The following is an 18,244-nucleotide window of genomic DNA, read 5'->3' as shown; positions in this document are numbered from 1 at the left end:
AGGAAGGAAAGAAAAGAGAAGGAGGAAGGAAGGAAAGGAGAGAGGGAAGGAAGAAGGGAGGGAGGAAGGAGGAAGGAAAGAAAGGAGAGGGAGGGAATGGAGGAAGGAAAGAAGGAGAAAGGGAAGGAGGGAAGGAAAGAAAGGAGAGGGAAGGAAGAAGAAAGAGAAAGAAGAAGGAGGGAGGGAGGGAGGAAGGAAGGAGTAAGGGAGGAAGCAAAAGAGGTGAAAGGGAAGGAAGGAAGAAAGGAAGGAGGAAGGAAAGAAGGATAAAGGGAAGGAAGGAAAGAAAGGAGGGAAGGAAGCAAGGAAAGAAAGAGAGGGAGAGAAGAAGGAAAGCAAAGGAAGAAAGGAGGGAAGGAGGAAGGAAAGAAGGTGAAAGGGAAGGAAGGAAGGAAAGAAGGAGAGAGGGAAGAAGGAAGGAAGGAAAGGAGGAGAGGGGCAGAAGGAGGGAGGGAGAGAGAAGACATTCACCTGGGTCATTCCACTGTTGTTCAGTTATCTCTCCCATTGACTTCCATAAAGCCCCCAGTTCCTGGGACCTTGATTTTGAGCTGGATGGGCTCCTTCCCAAAACCCTTCAGAGCTCCCCTGTCCCGCTGCCCGCTGTGCGTGGGTGTGATGGGAGACACTGACCCCTTGCCTTCTGTTGCCCAGTCACCGAGGTGCTGCAGCTCAGCGACGCCCTCCGGGACGACGTCCTCCCCGAGCTTGGAGTGCGGCTGGAGGACCATGAAGGTGACTTGGGCATCTTGGGGTCTGTTTCTAGAGTCAAATCCAAGTAGCTTAGAGCAGGGGAAAAGACCTTGGTGGGAATTCTGTGCAGCTGATTACCAAAGGAAGATGGGAAATGTTTCTAGGGTGGATGTCTGGGCTTCTCTCTCTGGTCTCTGAGGTTAGCCCCCAGTGTCTGGGAGTCTGCTTTCACCTCTTGGACCCTTCACTTCGGGGCTTTGGGGGGGGGGGTGGCGAGGAGAGGAGAGGAGGGTGGAGGAGCACTGAAGCTGCTGTCCAGTCCAGTTGCTCTGGTGACCAAATGACTTGCTTTGCAGGCCTTCCGACTGTGCTCAAACTGGTGGACAGAGACACCTTATTAAAGGAGAGAGAAGAAAAAAAAAAGGTTTGTTTCTGTAAAACCTTGAACTGAGAGGAGAAGGAAGCCTTGACTTTAGGCTGTTTTCTGTTTGAAGACATTGAACGGTGGTGGTTTTATATGGGAGGAAGGGGCTGTGGAAGGAGGGGGACCCAGAAATGGTCTTTGGAGCGAAGTGAGTTCAGTAAGGCCGCTGGGCAGGTCTGCGGGATGAGAGGCCATGGGGGCAGGGTGGGGCCTGTCCAGAAACCAGCCCCACTGGCCCCGAGGTCAAATGAAGGGCAAATAACTAGAGTTAATTGGCCAGTGTGAAGTGCGTAGCTCTTGGTGAGCGTGATTCAGGACTCTTGAGTGACGGACAGCACAGAAGGCTGTGTCCTTTAAACCCCCTTGGCCAGGCTGGCTGCCGAGGAGGACGGTCTGTCCCATCCTGACCGGCTCCATCAGTGCGGTGCGAAGTAACATCTCCCAGCAGCGCTGCCATTCTCTGTGGCCTCACCCACAGAACATCGTGGGTGTCCAAGAAGGTGGGATGTTCGCGGAAAGCCCAGATTTTCAGGGACCATTTGATGCCCCCTTCCTGGGGCTGTGCTAGGAGCCTCGCTCCTGCCCTCCCCCACCTACTTCTCAAATGCTGCCCAATGAATGAACGCTTCTGCGAGCTGGACTTGGAGAGCCTGTTTGACCCCGGGCAGGCTGCTTGCAGTTGCCGGCGGGTGTGAGGCCTTTGAGGTTCAGACGTGGGGGACACGTGTCAGGCAGATAATGGGGTGATTGCTTTTGCATTGCCCAATTCCAGTCTCAGTGATGTCAGTTGAATACAGAGAGGGCCTGAGGCTGCTCTCCCCTCCTGCCCACTGACCTGACTAGCCTCCTAGCTGGCCAGTGTTGCCAGACCTCACCCAGGGTCACACCCAGTCTCCCACACCCCAACCCAGATCACGGAGTCAGCCTGTGGGGCCGCCCCTCACTGCCACTATCCTGGCCAAAGTCACTGCATCCTCTGGCTTTTCTAGAGTTGGGCAGTGACGAGGATGTCCTCGTGGCTGCCGCTTTTCAGAACCTCACCATCGTCTCTGACTGCTCCTGCACTGACCAGGTTCCAAGTCCTCTGGGCTCTCTGTCCTAATAGCGCTCAATCCATCCTTGCCCATCTTCTGCTGTTGCCACGGCAGCCTTATCGCAAGGATTGTTGCTCAAAGATTCCTGGGAGCCATAGCACTCCAAGGGGCAACAGAAAACCAGCTGGTCCAGCCCTCTTCTGTTACACAGGAAGAAATTGAGGACCAGAGAGGGGCTGGGATAGACACAGACCCAGCTGTGGCTGGCCCGGTTCTTTCCATGGGCCCACCTGCATCATCATTGGTCAGGCTTCCTCAGTCTCCCCTTTCTTTAGGACCCTGGCCTCCTTAGAACCTCCCTTTGCTTGTGGTCCCTAGGCAGATTGTGTAGAGGGGAAGAGGCAAAGACCCTGGGTTCAGATCCTACCTCTGACACTGACTGCCAGTGAGACCTGGGGCAGGTCATTTCCGTGAGCTTCGTTCCGTCATCTGGAAATGAGGGAATTTGACCCAATGGCCTCTAAGTTCCCTTTTAGCTCCAGGACAAAGGTCCTGTGATTTACTTCTGCTTCTGCTCCTTTATTCATTCTGGGCCCCTGCTCCCCGTCTCTGTCTCCCCCCTCTCTTCCTCTCTCTCTCTTTCTCCTCCTTCTCCTCTCCCCGCTCTCTTCCTCTCTCTCTCTCTTTCTCCTCCTTCTCCTCTCCTCCCTTCTCTGTCTCTGGCTCTCTCTGTCTCTGTCTCTTTCTCCCCCTCTTCCCCTCTCTGCCTCCCCTCTCTCTCTTCCCCTTCTTTCTCTTTCTTCTTCCCTCCCTCCCTGCCCCGCCCTTGTCATACACAGAGTTCCAAGGGTAGCTACTGTTTTAATGTTTTTGCTGGTTAATCAAAGCTGTTTTCTTCACAGTAGCAGAGAAGGGATGCTTAGCAAGCAGCCAGCTTTGGTTCAGGTGGCTGTGACTCCTGATTCCAGCCCCAGGCCCCGGGGTGGGACACACACCTCATTGATAGGGACAGTTTCCTCCATGAGCTGTGGGAGGACGTCCCCAGCCTGCTCTGGCTGGCTCCTGGTCTTGCAGAGCACTGACTGGAAGTCACTCATTCTAGAGAGCGAGACTGTGACCGGGCCTGGGAAAAGCTTTCCCCTAGACACTTTCTCTAGAACGTGCTGAAGGTGAAGCCTCAGGGAGGCGGGAGGGCTTTAGGGGCCCAGGGCAGCCTCCACTCCATTGGCCTCTGCTCCCCCGGTGTCCCGGAGCAGGAGACGTTCCTAGGGCACCCTCTCCTCTCCTCCCTCTTCTGTCTCCAGGCAAGGCTGGGAATTGGCAGCGGGACATTTTCATGAGTCATTTTGCTGCTCTTTTAAGTCCCATAGTGAAGCTTCTGCTCAGGGAGCATTTAGCGTTGGCAATAGATGGGATCTCATGACAACAGAATGTGTTGTTCGGAAACATCCCAGCGCTCTGGCCGAAGGCCAGCAATGGCCCCTCCTCTCCCTGCTGCCCACTGGGAAGTAAGGGGATGCTCAGGACTAGGGGGGAGCCCACACAGAGGCCTTCCTCCAGGCCAGGGCTGCCCTTGCTCCCAGGGAGGGGCTCAGGTGCCCAGTACTGGTGCCCTCCTGCTGACTAGTGGGGCAGAGGCCAGCCTGCCTTCCCTTTCTGGGGGAAACTCACTAAGGCCTCACAGCTGCAAACTCTGAGCTCCCCCACCCATGCCACTTGCCTGTGACCCCACGACACAATAATGTGACTCTTCACTGTATCCCTCCAGGCTGAAGAAGAGAAAAAGAAGAAGAAAGAAGACGCTGCTCGGAAGAAGCAGGAGCAGGAAGTAAGTTGTCCCAGTGAAATGACGCCACGGGGTGAGTGGGCAGAAAGGCCCCAAGCACTGGTGCAGGCCACCTGCTGTGACCTCGGGGCTCTCGGGGCTTCTCCTGCTGCCAGTGCTCAGGCCCACTTCCCTGGGAGCAGCTTGAGGGTTCTGGAGGCCCTTTGACTTTGCTGGGGTGTTTTGTCAGCATTCTATGATCACCACGGCTCTTGGCTTAACTGTCACGGAGACCCTGGAACTCTGTTGTTGGCAGTGACTCGTGTCTGTGTGTTACAGGCGGCCAAACTCGAAAAGATGAAGATTCCACCAAGCAAAATGTTTCTGTCAGAAAATGATAAGTACTCCAAGTTCGATGAAAATGTAAGGAGTCTTTTTATCTCTACTAAATGGCCATGACTGGTATCATTAAGTTTAGGGAGGTTAAGATAGCCAGCAAAGTTTTTGTTATAAGGAAGAAGGCTATAGTTTCCTGGGTATTTTCTCTGCACTCTTCTCCCACTACCCATTTCCCTGCTAGAGCAGCCAGAAGAGCCCAGTTCCTGGTCCCTGGAGCCAGGGCTCTCCCACACATCCACTTCCCTGCCAAGTGTCAGGCCCACCCTCCTCCTCTGGGCCTGAATAGAGCCGGCCTCGTGTGGAGCTGTATCTAGTGCTTCCTCATCAGGCTTCTCAGTGAACATGGTAGGCTGACCCAGTAACAGTAGCCCAGATAAATGCATCTCCCATCTTCATGAGGAAAATTTTTATTGCAGTAATATGGTCTCCCATTTCAAATTACATTCAGCCTTCAGACTCTGCCATGTTGGTTCCTTTATCTATTCATAGCTTTCTAGCCAGTTTGATAGAAATGAAAAAATGCGTAGCGCTTGACTCCTTCCCTACTCCCAGCACCTATTTTCCTAGAAGAAGGTCTACTATCTGGACTTTGATGAGAAGAGACATGGACCGTTGCTTTTTCTTTTATAAATGAGGGGAGAAAAGCTCAGGCAGGTAAGGTATGAGAGAGGCACCATGGAACAGTGGCTAGAGAGCTGGCCTTGGAGTCAAGAAGCCCGAGGTTCATTTCCCACCTCTGCCACATACTGGCAAGCCATTGAATCTCTCAGAAACTCTGGCAACTCACTAAGATTCTTAAGTTGCAGAGGAAGTGTTGACTTGCATTGTTAGAAGGGGCTTCTTCATCGGGAGTTCCCTAAACTGATGAAATTACAAGTCTGATCCCCAAAAAGTAGACATCTGAGGCTTTGTTGGTTGTTGGTTGTAGATTCCTAGAATGTCAGAGTTACCAGCCAAGAACTGGCCTCATCCACGTCCCCGTCTCAGTAAATGGTGTTGCCTTTACATCCATCCTTGCTGTGAGACACCTGGGCAGAAAGAGGGAAATGGTGTATTGGAAGTTACCTAACTATGGGGAAAACATTCTGAAAGCAGTGCGCTCTTAATGTTGCAGGGATTTCCCACACATGATGCAGAGGGCAAAGAACTCAGCAAAGGACAAACAAAGAAGCTAAAGAAACTTTTTGAAGGTCAGGACAAACTCCATAGAGAGTATTTACAGCTGGTTCAAAATGGCAGCTTAAAATGAGAAGAGAAGGCAGACGGATTTTCTTGAAGTCATCCAAGGTGAAGGAGTGATTCTTCTGTGCCTGCCGACAGCCATCCAGACTGCCTCCTCAAGCACTTGTTGTGTTGACCGTTTCTCTGGCGTCCCAGACTGAGGGTTTGGATGGTGCAGATGGCCATCATGCATTGTCCACTTTAGAATTTTGGAAATTAAATGGCCCGAAGGACCTTGAAGCCGAGCCAGCTTTCCTCTCCCACGTTGCCTGTGCGGCGCTCCCAGATGGTGATGCTCGGTCAGCAGCTGCCAGATGAGGGGCCCCCTCAGTGTGATGGCTTCAGCCGACTGAGAAAACTGTCTCCCATGCTGATTGTTATCCAGCTAATCTCAGCTGTGGTCTGAGGGCATCGGCCTGAGAGATGTTAGGAGGTGAATAAAATGTCCAACAATTGTATAGCAGAACCCACTGAGAGACCCTAAACAAAGGTTTGCCTTTTCAGTCATAACGAATAAATCCTTCACCAGTTCCGTTGTGTTTCCAGTTGACAATTACACTTAGGACCAGGCAGCAAGGGAAGTGATAACTCAGCACAGTGCTGTCAGCCAGGAGCCAGAGGGTGTTAAGGCAAGTGCTGTGTTTACTATCAGGACATCAGACCTGCCCGCTGGGGCCCCGAGTCCTCTTTAAAGATTCCCTGAGTCATACTGCTTCACTTTTGTCCTAAGGTGCTTTGAAAGGATCGTACGCACCATTGGCTCCTCCCTCCCGTGTAGGTGCCAGACTTCTGGGAATGAGCCTCTCCAGTCCCACACCTCTGTGACAGCAAAGTACAGTGAGCCCAAAGAGAAGGGACTTTCCTAAATTCATGCAGCTATTAAGCGGTTGAGCCAGGATTCCAGTCCAGGTCCTCTGACACCTCTAAATCCCATGCTCTCCTCACACAGCTGGACTGGTCTGCAAACAACAGATAGCTAGGCTCTTTGTGTCCAGGCCCATACTCAGGCTGCCTGACTAAATAACATCTTAGAAGCTTGCATTCGCTGGCATAATAACTCATCTTCACAGCAGTTTTTAGTTGGGGGCAGCCATTACATGTCAGGAAAGACAGTGATTAATTGGAGAGGATACAGAGGAGGCAACCAGAATGGTGAAAGGCCCTGAGTCCATATCATATGAGGATCACTGGAAGGAATGGGACAGATTTAGCCTAGAGAAGAGAAGACTCGGGAACATAATAGCTATGTTCAAGTATTTGAAAGGCTGTTCTGTGGAAGAGGGATTAGATTTTTATTCTGTTGGTTCCCAGAAGGCAGAACCAGGAACAGGGTGGGTAGGTTGCCAAGATGTACATTTAATCTTGATAAAACAGAAAACTTCGTAACAATTCAAGCTACTTAGTAGCTTCACGAGATGTGCTTTCTGCCTCTTTGGAGGTCTTTAGACAAAAGTTAGAAGCCCACCTGTCAGGGATGTTTATAGAGGGGACCATTCAAATCAATTAAGAAGTGTTAAACACCTCCTACTTACTAGCCCTATGCTGGGCTTTTCCTATCCTTAAGGAACTTATGTTCTATGGGGGGGAGACAACATGTGGATGTATGTACAAAATAAATATGCCGAATATATACAAACTAGATACAAAATGGCAGAGGGAGGTGAGAATCCAGAAAGGCTCCCCATAAAAAGTGACACAAGCTGAGTTTTGAAGGAAACCAGATGTTCTAGGAGGTGAGAGGGAGGAGGGAGAGAATTCCGGGCGTGAGAGACAGCCAGTGAGTGCAAAGGCCTGGAGCCAGACAATGGATTGTGTGAGGGGCAGCTGAACCGAAGAATGCCTGAGGGGCTGGCAGGCGAGCAAGCCTGGAAAGATAGGTTGGTCTTGGAAAGGACTTGAATAACTCATGCGCTAGTGCCGAGCTGCTGAGGCCTCTTCCATCCCGGATTCACAAAAGATTTTCTTTACCCTACGACCTGTGAGGAAGTAAGTACAGGGATCTCAAAAAGAGGCTGCAAGAGGGTCAAGTACTTGTCCACAGTCACTCAGCATCTGTGCTGAGCCTTCCCCCCCTCCCCCGCCTCCCTGCACTCCCAGGCCAGCGTTCTGTCTTCTCCAACAGAACTTCTCGAACTTGTGGGTCTCGGGAAATCTTTATCCCCTTAAAAATTAGTGAGGAGCCCCTCCCAAAGAACTTTGGTTTATGTAGGCTATCTCTATTGATGTTTACCATGTTCGGGAGTAAAACTTTTTACTATTATTTTGGAAAGAGTTTTGACTTTGCTGACCCCCTGAAAGGTTCTCAGGGACTCCCACAAGTCCCTAGGAGGCAGCTAGGTGGCATAGGGGATAGAGTGCTTTTCCTGGAGTCAGGGAGACCTGAGTCCAAATCCAGCCTGAGAAACTCACTAGCTGTGTGATGCTGGGAAAGTCACTTCACCTCTGTTTGCCTCAGTTTCCTCATCTGTAAAATGGGAATAATAATAATAGCACCTACTTCTCAGGGTTCTTGTGAAAATCAAATGAGATGATAATAATGAAGCAAGTAGCACAGTGCCTGGTGTGAAGTAGGCGCTTAACAAATGCATATTTCCTTCCTTCCACCCTTTGAGAATGAGAGCCACTGCCCTATACCATAATGCCTCTCTAGAACCCAAGGTCATCTCCAGGAAATGGTAAAGCAAAACAGAAGAGGACTTTATTATCAAGATTAACAAAGCTGGTGAAGACGTAGAGCGCATCTTGCCTTTTCAATGGGAAGGTGCAAATTCTGAAATGAAGATAAAATCGAATTTAAGAAAAAGATTTAGCGCATAAAGTTGAAAGTACTAAACAATAGACCTTTGAAGAAAGCGTGGCCACCATCTGCTGTGGCCTTGGGCCTGGCGGTCTGAAACGGTTCCACAGCGGGCCCAGACGGAAGCCTCCCGTGGGGTGTGGCCGGGATTATGGCGCCCGGTCCGAATCTGGACTTCCCCCTCTTCCTCTGTGACCGAAGGGCTACGTCCCTTCCCTTGTCTGGGCTCAGCCTACTCTAGGCAGCCCTGTCCCCCCTAACATAATGCCGTCTTGGTTTGTTACCCTATCCCTAGTTTTGCAGCTTGGGTTAAGTTAATCCTTTTGCTTCCTTTTATCTAGTTAGAGAAACCTCCTCTTGTTTTCTCTCGGTTAAGTTGTCGACTAAGATCCTCCTTCCCCTCCTCCCCTTCAACTTGTTTAAAAAATTGTTTTCTAAAAAGGATTTCTTTTCTTCATTCTCTTATTTAAGTTTTCTTTCTGTCTGTTCTAGGCTTCCCTTCCTTGATTCAGTCTTTATACTTATTCATTCCTTCTTTAGCCTCTATTTTCCTCATGGAATTAAGTTTCACAGGTGCACATTGGGTTTCCCTCTTCACTGTTTCTCAGTTTTTGCCTCATAGCTCTTACCCCAGACCCCTTTTTGTCTCTTGGGCATCATTCGTCCTCTTCCCAGATGGCAACAGAGGAGAAAGTGAGGCTGGTGACTGCATGGCCTTGCCTCACTTAAATCCAACTCCCTTGCAGCTCACAGCATCCCCTCCCTGATGTCATGGTCCTCTTTGAGAACGAAGGACAAACAACCACATCTACGCAGTCTTATGAGTACCCATTCTTGCAGGTGATCAACATATCGTCTGCTCTAGGGATTTCCCTGTCCCTGAATGTGCAGTTGGTGTCCATCCTTTCTCCTCTCCTTGAGCTTTTCTTCCCCGTTTCCCGTGGAATCTCCTCTCTCCATCCATTCCCTCCCACTCTTCCGGAGGTCACTTGCCCCCAGGGGTTCTGATTTCCTTTCTCCTGAGGTCAAAAGGAAGGAAATAAGCATTTATTAAGTGCCTACTAGATGCCAGGCACTGTGCTAAGTGCTTTACATATTAATTTATTTCATTTCAGCCTCACAGCAACCCTATGAGGTAGATACTATTATTATTTCCATTTGACAGTTGAGGAAACTGAGGCAAATGGGTTAAGTGACTGACCAATGTCACCCAGTCTGTAATCGTCTGAGGCTAGATTTGAACTTAGGTCTTCCTGACTCCAGGCCCTGCACGCTGATATCTCATCCTAGGCAGGATGGGTGGTCTCTTTGACCACCAATCCCCAGAAGATGGTAATGACTGTAAGGTGGCCATCTTCATTTATAATCTCTCTCTCTGCTGCCATAACAGTGTTCTTCATTGGGACCCCCTCCCACCACTGAGATAAGGTTTACCCCTCTCTTTCCCCCCACCCCCATTCCAATCCCATTCTTGGCCTCCTTACCCTTTCTCATGTAGACGCTTCTTCCCGAGTGCCTACAGGAGTTGTTGACGTGATTAGAGAACAGCACACGTTGTCTTCTCTCTTCTTCCTCCCTTCTCCCCTATCATGCCCTCCTGCTCTGCAACTCAGTCCTGCAAAAAAAAAGTGATTGCTCTGGGGAGGGGGGCCCTCTAAGTTTGGGCCATGATGTTTCAGGCTTGTTTCTCTACCATCACTTAGATTAGATTTCCACCTTCCCCTCTGTCTCATGTACTTTTAGGAAGAAATCTCTTCATGGTCTCTCATTATTTTGTTATTTGTTGTTAACCCTATAACTGTCTTTCTCTTTTTAGTTTTTTCCTTCTTTTTCTAGGGTAGTTTATTTCATAGTTTTTATTTCATTATCTGCCACGTTGATTGCTGGGTTCATTTATCTTCTTGTAGTTTTGTTATCTTAAGTGTTTGTAAAGCAGATTGTCTGCTCAGCTCTGGTTTTCTTTGTAGAAATGCTTTAAATGCCACTTGAACATCCATCTTTTTTCATGAGTGATTAGCTTAGGGGTTTACAGGGCATGTCGTCCTGGGCTGCGTCCTGGGCTCCCTTGCTCTTCAGAACACGTTACTCCATTCTCTCCTTTGGTTTCCTGTGGGCAAGGAAGACTATTGTGAGGTACCCCACACGGGGCCATGGATTTGAAGTCAGAAAGCAGCAGAGTCAGAAAGGGAATGCTGACTGGCCTGGACCTTTCCACAAGATGAAGGCCCCAGAAAGAACTCAGCAATTGTCCTTTTATACAGAATAACAAGAAGAATGTTTCTACCATATTATACGTGCATCAATATTTACTTTATGTATCTACAAAATTGGATGACAATTATATAAATGCTATTAACGACCAAACATGTAAAAATTGGAGAAACCTTTCTCCTCTTATCTACAAGCGTATATAAAGTATTCTTTGGGCAAGGCAGTGTGCTTAGGGAAGAAATACAAAGGCATGGGCCAAGGGCAAGAAAAGTTTGCAATCTAATAGCAGAGATGAGGCTTGTACATGGATAAAAATAATACTTTTGTTTCACTTGAGGGAGTGAAGCCTCTAAACTCTAGGCCACTGCGTATGTCTTAGATTCCTGGAAAAAATCTAGAATGTGTTCAAGGAATGGCTATTTAATATCTAACAAAGGAGGCACTGCGGAGGCCTTCGTGAAGGGACAGCTCCCACCAGAACTGTTCCCTTTTGTAACAAGGGCACTAGACTGATAGATCTGGGAAATGCCCCAAATGTAGTTTACCTCAGTTTTAGCAAAGCATTTGGTGAAGGCTCACGTTATTCTGGGGGAAGAGATAAGATGTAGGCCAAATGATTGATTCACAGCTGTTGGAATGGCTGCACCCAAAGAACACTCCTTCGTCTTTTGATAGAAGCTTGGAAGGTCTCCAGTGGAGTACTCCAGGGATCTGTGCTTGGTCTTCTTATCAGTGACTTAGATAAAGGCAAAAATAGTAGGCTTCTTGAATGTGCTGATGCCGTAAAGCGGGGAGGGAAAGCTGACACACTGAAGGTCAGTCTGCATCCACTGAAAATGTATAGGGTATAGCACGGGGCTGAGTCTAATGAGTTGGAATTTAATTGGGATAAATGTGGCTGCGGTTCAGAGGCAAGGATTTAAAATGTCAGGTCTATAAGTAAAAAATGGAGGAAGCATTGGCTAAAGAGTTGTCTGTCCACAAGAGAGCTGGGAGCGTTAGCAGACCACGAGCTTGGTGACACCATATGTCCCCTGAGACAGCTAGTGGAAGCTTCATCTGAATTCAGAGTTGCATGGCTCCCTGTCCTTTACCCTAGTACACTGTACTCAATTCTGGGTACCACATGCTAGGAAGGACATTGTCCAGCTGGACTGTACCTGCGTGGTAAAGGACCTTGATGTCCTGCCGTCACTCAGAAGACTGGGTGAAAGAACTCCAGACCTGTTTAGCCTGGAGAAGAGACCCATAATAGGGGCCCATAATAGCCATCCTGTGGAAGAGGGATTGGTCTAGGGACATTTGGCCCAAAAGGGAGGCAGATTTAGGCTTGAAGTCAGGAACAAGCTCAGAACAATGAGTGACCAAAGGGAAGGCTGAGTTGCCTCAGGACATTTTGGAACAGCAAACTCATAGCAAGTAAAAATAAATGCTGGCAAAATTGAAAGCAAATAGTCAAGCTAGCATTGTCTGATAATGACAAACAGAAAGCATTCTCCAGGAAAGGAGCAACACAGACCCTTAGTTCAAAGTTAAACATGTCGACCTTGGTCATGGCATCATGGGTGAAATCTGTAATGGGCTCCCTCTCACTTCAGGTCTTCAGGCAAAGGCTGGATGAACCAATAAGGGGAATGATGGAGAAAGAATTCTTGTTCAAATGCAGGTTGGACCTGCTGGCTTCTGAGTTCCCTTCCAAAAGATCTGTGAGAGTTCACTGGAGAAAAATGACTTTTAGCTTAGGGCATCAGGGAAGGCTTCATGGCAAAGGTGGCTTTTGGGTTGGGCTTCAAAGGATACGTGGAAATTGTAAAATAAAAGCGTTCCCGGTACCGGAAATAGTGTGAGCAGAGGCCTGGAGGTGAGAAAACAAAGGGAAAGGCTTCCCAGTACTCCCCTGGCCCTCTTCTGACAGGTTTGCTTTAGAAAACCTAGGTGGGCAGAGAATTTTGTCAGACAAAAGCTCTCGATTTCCTCTCTATGAAAACTGAAATTCCTCTGCTATTGACTTAATTCTGCAGTAGAACTGTTCATTTCCATTGGAAATCAAGGTCCCAGCAGGGGTTTGAATGTGTTTGAAGAAGGGAAAATCCCTCACAACTGATGTGTCTTTTCATCTTTCTTCCATCCCTGCTTCACCAGCTGTGAGGGGCTGGTAAAAGGCCTGCCCACTGCTCCTCGCCAGTGTGGCTCTCACTGCAAAATCCAATTACGGACTCCCCTTCAGGAAGCCACTGGTGGGAGCTGGACTCCACTTATCCACCCCAACACTGATCACTTGCATGTCAATTATGAATTAGTAATAGGGGGACTAGGCATCAGTACCTGTACTCCCCCTCTCCAACGAGACTCAGTCCCCTGGGGGTGACAGGGATTAGATCTTTCTCTTCCACTGTCCTGCAGCCTTGACCCAGTGGTCTGTCTATACTGGACTATGGGCTGATGAATGCCATTGTCCTTCTTAAAAAAACTTGGTGTAACAAAGAATCCTTTTCCTGATGCTCCTGGCACGTGTCAGGGGGGTTCATTATTACTATTATTATTGTTATCTGTAAAATGCAGTTGGCTGGTTCTAATAATCTCTGGGCCCTGACTACATAAAATGCAGTCCCAAGTTTCCTTGGGAAAACTCTGAATGCATCCCTGTGGTCATAGGCCTGGAGGGATTTTCAATTGTTAAAAAGAGATTTTTCTTTGGGATGAGAAGCAGTGCTAAGAAGGAGACAAAAACTTTTGCACTGTCAATTTGACAAAAACTCTCCCTAGCATTTCAGAGAAGGGTGACCATGAAGTGGTCTGTGGAGCAGGCCATCCAGGGCTCATCTGACAGAAGCAGACGCATATCCTTCAGGATACAGGAGGAGTGTGCATATGCCCCACATCGTGCCAGTAAAGCCCAGCATCAGAGGGTGAAAGGGCTCACAGTGGAGAACATTAGGTGAAGAAAAAAATAATGGCAACAGGTTCTGTACTGGAGCATCCTACCGCCTGCCTGCACAGAAGGAGACTGATTGTTCAGGGAGCCCATCACGGGCCCAAGTCTGAAGACAGTTGACCTCAAAGGTTTCAGAGGAAGGAAACTTGGATCCCCAGAGGATTCTCCAGCCTGGGGCAATGACGAACTCTTTAGAATGGGTTTTTTTTTTTTCCTTAGGCAATGGCGTTAAGTGACTTGCCCAGGGTCACACAGCTAGTGAGTGTTATGTGTCTGAACTCAGGTCCTCCTGACTCCAAGGCCAGAGCTCTATCCACTGAGCCACTAGAATGGATTTCTGAAGACATGACAGACAGCACTGGAGGTCTGTGTGGCCTGAGTGCTCAGTGTGAGTCACTAGCTTGCAATGTGGCTGCTCCAAAGCTGGGTCTCTCTTCAGCTGCATTGAGAAAGGTCGAGAGTGTGTCAAGGAAACAGGAGAATATCCTCTGCCCTGGGCAGGGCACACAAAAGGATTCTGTTCCATCCCAGCTCCTCCTCTGAGGAAGGACCTTGGAAGGGCTGGCTTTCCCGCAGAGGCCTCTGTGGATGGAGGAAGTCAGAAAGTTTGTCCTAGAAGAGAAGACAGTGGGAACAGGGCCTTTCTCAAGGACGTGATGGTTGTGATGTGACTTGGAACATTCCCCTGGGCCTCCGGTGGATCAGATTTAAATTTTCTGTCTGGTTTTCAAAGCCCTTCATGATCTGCTTTCTTCCTACTTTCCCAGTCTCTTGTCTTGCTCCTCCATGTTCCATGTGATCTAGACCATTGGCTTCTCTGCTCTTCCATCTCCCGACTCGGGGCATTTTCTCAGGCTGTGCCCTCTACCTGGAATGCCATCCTTCCTCATCTCCACCTGCCTGCTTCCTTCAAGTCTCAGCTAAAGTCTCACCTTCTGTGGGAAGCCCTTCCTGATCTTCTTAATTCTAGTGCCTTCCCTTCCCTCGGAGATTAGCGCCGACTGATCCTGTATATTGCTTATTTGGATGTGGCTGTTTGCATATTGTCTCTACTATTAAAATGTCAACTTGCCATCAGGAACTTTTTTTTTTTTTGCCTTTGTATCCCCAGCACTTACTATGTGCTTGACACATAGTAGGTGCGAACCCTCTCTATCATTTGTTGGAGATAGGGCCACAAACAACATCTAAAAGCTAGCATCAAGAATGTGGCTAATGGGTGTGATAGGAAGAGTACTGGGGAAGGGGACAGGAAAAGGCCATTCTGGGGCATGTGTCTCCCCTGTGGGCTGACCCCTGTGTGAGGGCTGATAATAGGACTCACCCATAATCTTGGGCCAGCATAGAGAAGCAGCCAGAGAAGATAGAAAGCTGTGACATCTTTGGGTGGAGTAAAGAATACGAAAAGGTCTAATCTTTCTGTCCAGCCTTTGTCCAGCTCTGGGAGAGTAAAGCCCACAGGAAGCTGCCTTACCATTGCATTTCCGAGAATTGCAGAGTTGGAAGGGGCTTCAGTGGCCTGTTCCTTCAAATGATTCTCTGCTCCAAAATCTTCAAGGGCTCCCAGTGGCCTCTTCCTGGCATTCAGGACCCTCCCCAACCTGGCACCACCTAACCCGAAATGCCTTTCCATCTTGCATAATTCCCCTCCACACATTCTATGCTTCCGGCCAACTGAAGGACTCTCCCTCCTTCCAGAATTCTTTGTTCCTCTGGTTTGCTGTCTCTGGAACAATCCCTGTCCTCTCCTGGACCTGCTGAATCCCTGCCCATCCCTTAAAGCTCCACTCGATTAACAGCTTCTGAGAGCCTTGGTCGATGTCCCTCCCCACTTCCTGGATCATCCTAGGCCCACTTCGCTTGTATTGAGGTGGATGATTAATATGGAGCTCCACAATGAGACCATGGATGGAAAGCATTCTGCAAACCAAAGTGCTGCAGAAATGTCCCTTATTCTTCCTGGGATCTTGGTTCTCCCGTGCCTAGACAGAGTTCCACGAGCAAGGTCAGTCCATTCGCTGGCCCCCGGCCCCACACTCTGCACACACTAAGCACCCAGCAGATGTCTGCTGCATTGGGTGGCTGGGAGCCCAAGGGAGGGGACAGTGCCGGTCCTGTCCCCTCAAATTGTTGTGAGGATGGGATGAGAGACTGGCCGAAAGGTGCTTTGTAAGTCATTTAGCAACAGCAGCTCCCTTGGAAGCCGCCTTGACCGGCCACGGTATTTTATACCCAAGAAAGAGGCCCAGAGAAGGCCAGGGGCTCGTCCCTGGGTGCCCAGATCTAGGCTTTGTTCCCAGCCTTTGCCAGTGAAGGGGTGTGATGCAGCAGCAGTGTGGTGAGAGGAGTTGGTGTCAATAACTATTTATCAAGTACCTACTATGTGCCAGGCACTGTGCTAAGTGCTGGCCATACAATAAGTAAGAGTCCGTTTCTGGCCTCAAGGAGCCTGCAATCTAATGGGGAAACAACATGCAAACATACATAAACAAAGCAAGCTACACACAGGATAAGTAGGAAATAATGAACAGAGGCAAAGAGCTGGAATTCGGAGAGGCTGGGCAAGGCTTCCTGGAGAAGGTAAGATTTTAACTGGAACTAAAAGGAGGCCAGGGAGGTCACTAGTTGGAGCAAAGGCAGGGAGAGTGTTCCAGGCCTGGGAACAGCCAGAGAAAGTGCCCAGAGCCAAGAGATAGAGCCACGAGGACAGGGTCACTGGATCCCAGAGTATATGTCGGGAAGTCGGGTGCAGGAAGGCTGGAAAGGTGGGAAGGGGCTGGATTATGAGGGCTTGGGATGCCAAACAAAGCGTTTGCATTGGTGTCTGATCCTGGAGGCAGTAGAGAGCCACTGAAGTTTATTGGGTAGGGCAGTGACAAGCAGACCTGCTCTTTTGGTGGCTGAAGGAAGGGTGGACTGGAGTGGGGAGAGACCTGAGGCAGGCAGCCCCCTGCCTCCTGGCCATCACTGCTTTAGTCCAGCGAGGTGATGGGGGTCGGTGTCAGAGGAGGGAAGGGGGGTATTCGGGAGATGTGGTGAGGGTAGGTCGAACAAGCGTTGGCACCACACTGGCTCTAAGGGGTGAGAATGAGCGAGGAGCCCAGGATGGCCCTTGACTGGAGGCTGAAGGACTGGAAGGGAGGGGGTGCTCTGCACAGTCAGAGGAAAGGTCGGGGAGAGGGAGGGAGAAAGGAATCCAGTCTTGACTGGTGGAGCGTGAGATGCCCCGCGCTTGTGCCCTGCACTTCTGCGGGCCCCCAGGAAGTCCTGCTAACCGGCTCCTATTTTCCAGTTGTGACTGGGCGTTCTGCAGGGAGAGCTGCATACCGTACCAATGGGATGGGGTGTCTCACCAACCCCTCACCTCACAGGGGGCCCCTCCTGCCCCACTCCTCCAGTGGCCTTGACCACAACCAGGGCTGAGGCGCTCGTCCTCCAGGCTCAGGGCACAGACACGTTTCCTGGGGTTGATAGCGGCTCAGACATCTCAACACGTCACCCATTTCCTCCCCATGGGTTAAGAGGTGAAGTCTGTGGGTAGGTCGATTCTGAGCCAGATCTGAGCCACGGTTCAGGGGTCAGATCACAGTCTGTCCTGTGGGACTCTTGGCCATGGGCTCCCAGCATGTGGAGGCCCTCCTCTGGAACCAGGGCTTTCAAGAGCCACCCAGTCGGACAGTTCCTACATTTACCCGTTGTCAGTCACGTGGCTGGCAGAGGCCGCCTTCCTGGAGCCTGTTGGGCCTTCTCTGTGGGTTGTGGGTTACTCATGACTCTAGTGCCTTCGAGACTGTGGTGTTAGGAGACTGTTCAACAGAGAAGGTGGTCGAGGGAACGTGTTCTTTGCACGGATCAGACTTTTCAACAACCTCCTCACAGTCTCTCCCCTCTCTACGCCATTGTCTATAATGCAGCCAAAATGATTTTTCTCTCACTCTTGTGAGTGATAATTTTATTATTCCCTTGCTCTCAAACCTGCAATGGCTCCCTATCACCTTTGGCACAAACGCTTCCATCTCAACCGAATGCTCCTTCCCAAGGTGACTCCTTGGTCTTTCCAGAATGAGCATGGGGTGCTCTCCCTAGAAACCTCTATGTTCCATATGCCAGCTGACTCGAGGACTGTTCCCTGCCCATCTCCCCTGGCCAGGGATCTGCATGGGCTGGAAGGCTCTCCTCCCCAGGCCTTCCTGCAGAGCAGGCCCAGGTGCCACTTCTTCCAGTTGACCTTTCGCCCTGAGGTGACTTGTACTTCCTGGTTCCTGGCTGTGCAGACTTTTCTGCAGGCATTCACTGCCCCAGTAAAATAAAGGAGCCCCGAGGCCAGCTAATGTCATTTTCCTCCCTGTATCCCCAGCATCTAACACAGCACCCGGCAGGTAGTGGGATCTGCTATGTGGCCGATCGATGCGTGCTGAATTAAACCGGGGTAAAGAAGACCCTGTGTGTGCTCTGGAAGTTGCATTCGCTCCATTTGGCTTAAGCCTCTCTGCCTGAAAAGTTCCTGGGGCTGGAAAATGGGCCAGTCTGGGGAAGGCTCTTGGCAAGCTGGGCCGGCTAGCATCAGGGAAGGTGACAAGAGAGGATGGAAAAGACACGGGAGAGCCAGACTCCTTGGGAAGGGAGGGAGGCACCAGGTACTGAGACTTCATGTAGAAAGGTCTCATGGGGCAGGTGGCACCGGAGCTCGCCCCGAAGGAGTCTAGGGGTATTGTGAAGGGGGGGGAAGGGGAGGAGGGGAGGGGGAGGGGAGGAGATGAAGGGG

The 18,244-nt window shown here is 50.0% G+C and overlaps 2 protein-coding genes across 3 annotated transcripts in view; one reads left to right on the top strand and one right to left on the bottom strand.

The window, feature by feature from the left end:
* CARS (cysteinyl-tRNA synthetase) overlaps positions 1-6,068 on the top strand; it is a 47,708-nt gene extending 41,640 nt beyond the window's left edge. For both annotated transcript variants that reach the window (XM_027868694.1, XM_027868693.1), the window contains 5 exons: positions 655-735; positions 1,050-1,117; positions 3,920-3,979; positions 4,256-4,339; positions 5,430-6,068. In XM_027868694.1, coding sequence (XP_027724495.1) covers positions 655-735; positions 1,050-1,117; positions 3,920-3,979; positions 4,256-4,339; positions 5,430-5,564 — 428 coding nt within the window. In that variant the 3' untranslated portion in view covers positions 5,565-6,068. The remainder of the gene's footprint in view (positions 1-654; positions 736-1,049; positions 1,118-3,919; positions 3,980-4,255; positions 4,340-5,429) is intronic.
* Positions 6,069-18,042: 11,974 nt separating this feature from the next.
* LOC114047756 (collagen alpha-1(I) chain-like) overlaps positions 18,043-18,244 on the bottom strand; it is a 5,093-nt gene continuing 4,891 nt past the window's right edge. Inside the window, exon 5 of the mRNA XM_027868683.1 lies at positions 18,043-18,181. Coding sequence (XP_027724484.1) covers positions 18,043-18,181 — 139 coding nt within the window. The remainder of the gene's footprint in view (positions 18,182-18,244) is intronic.

The sequence above is a fragment of the Vombatus ursinus genome, unplaced genomic scaffold (assembly GCF_900497805.2).
Source record: "Vombatus ursinus unplaced genomic scaffold, bare-nosed wombat genome assembly UNPS02014790.1, whole genome shotgun sequence".
In the NCBI taxonomy this organism is placed as follows: domain Eukaryota; kingdom Metazoa; phylum Chordata; class Mammalia; order Diprotodontia; family Vombatidae; genus Vombatus; species Vombatus ursinus.
The sequence above is the reverse complement of the archived record's forward strand: the minus strand, read 5'-3'. Positions and strand labels throughout refer to the sequence as shown.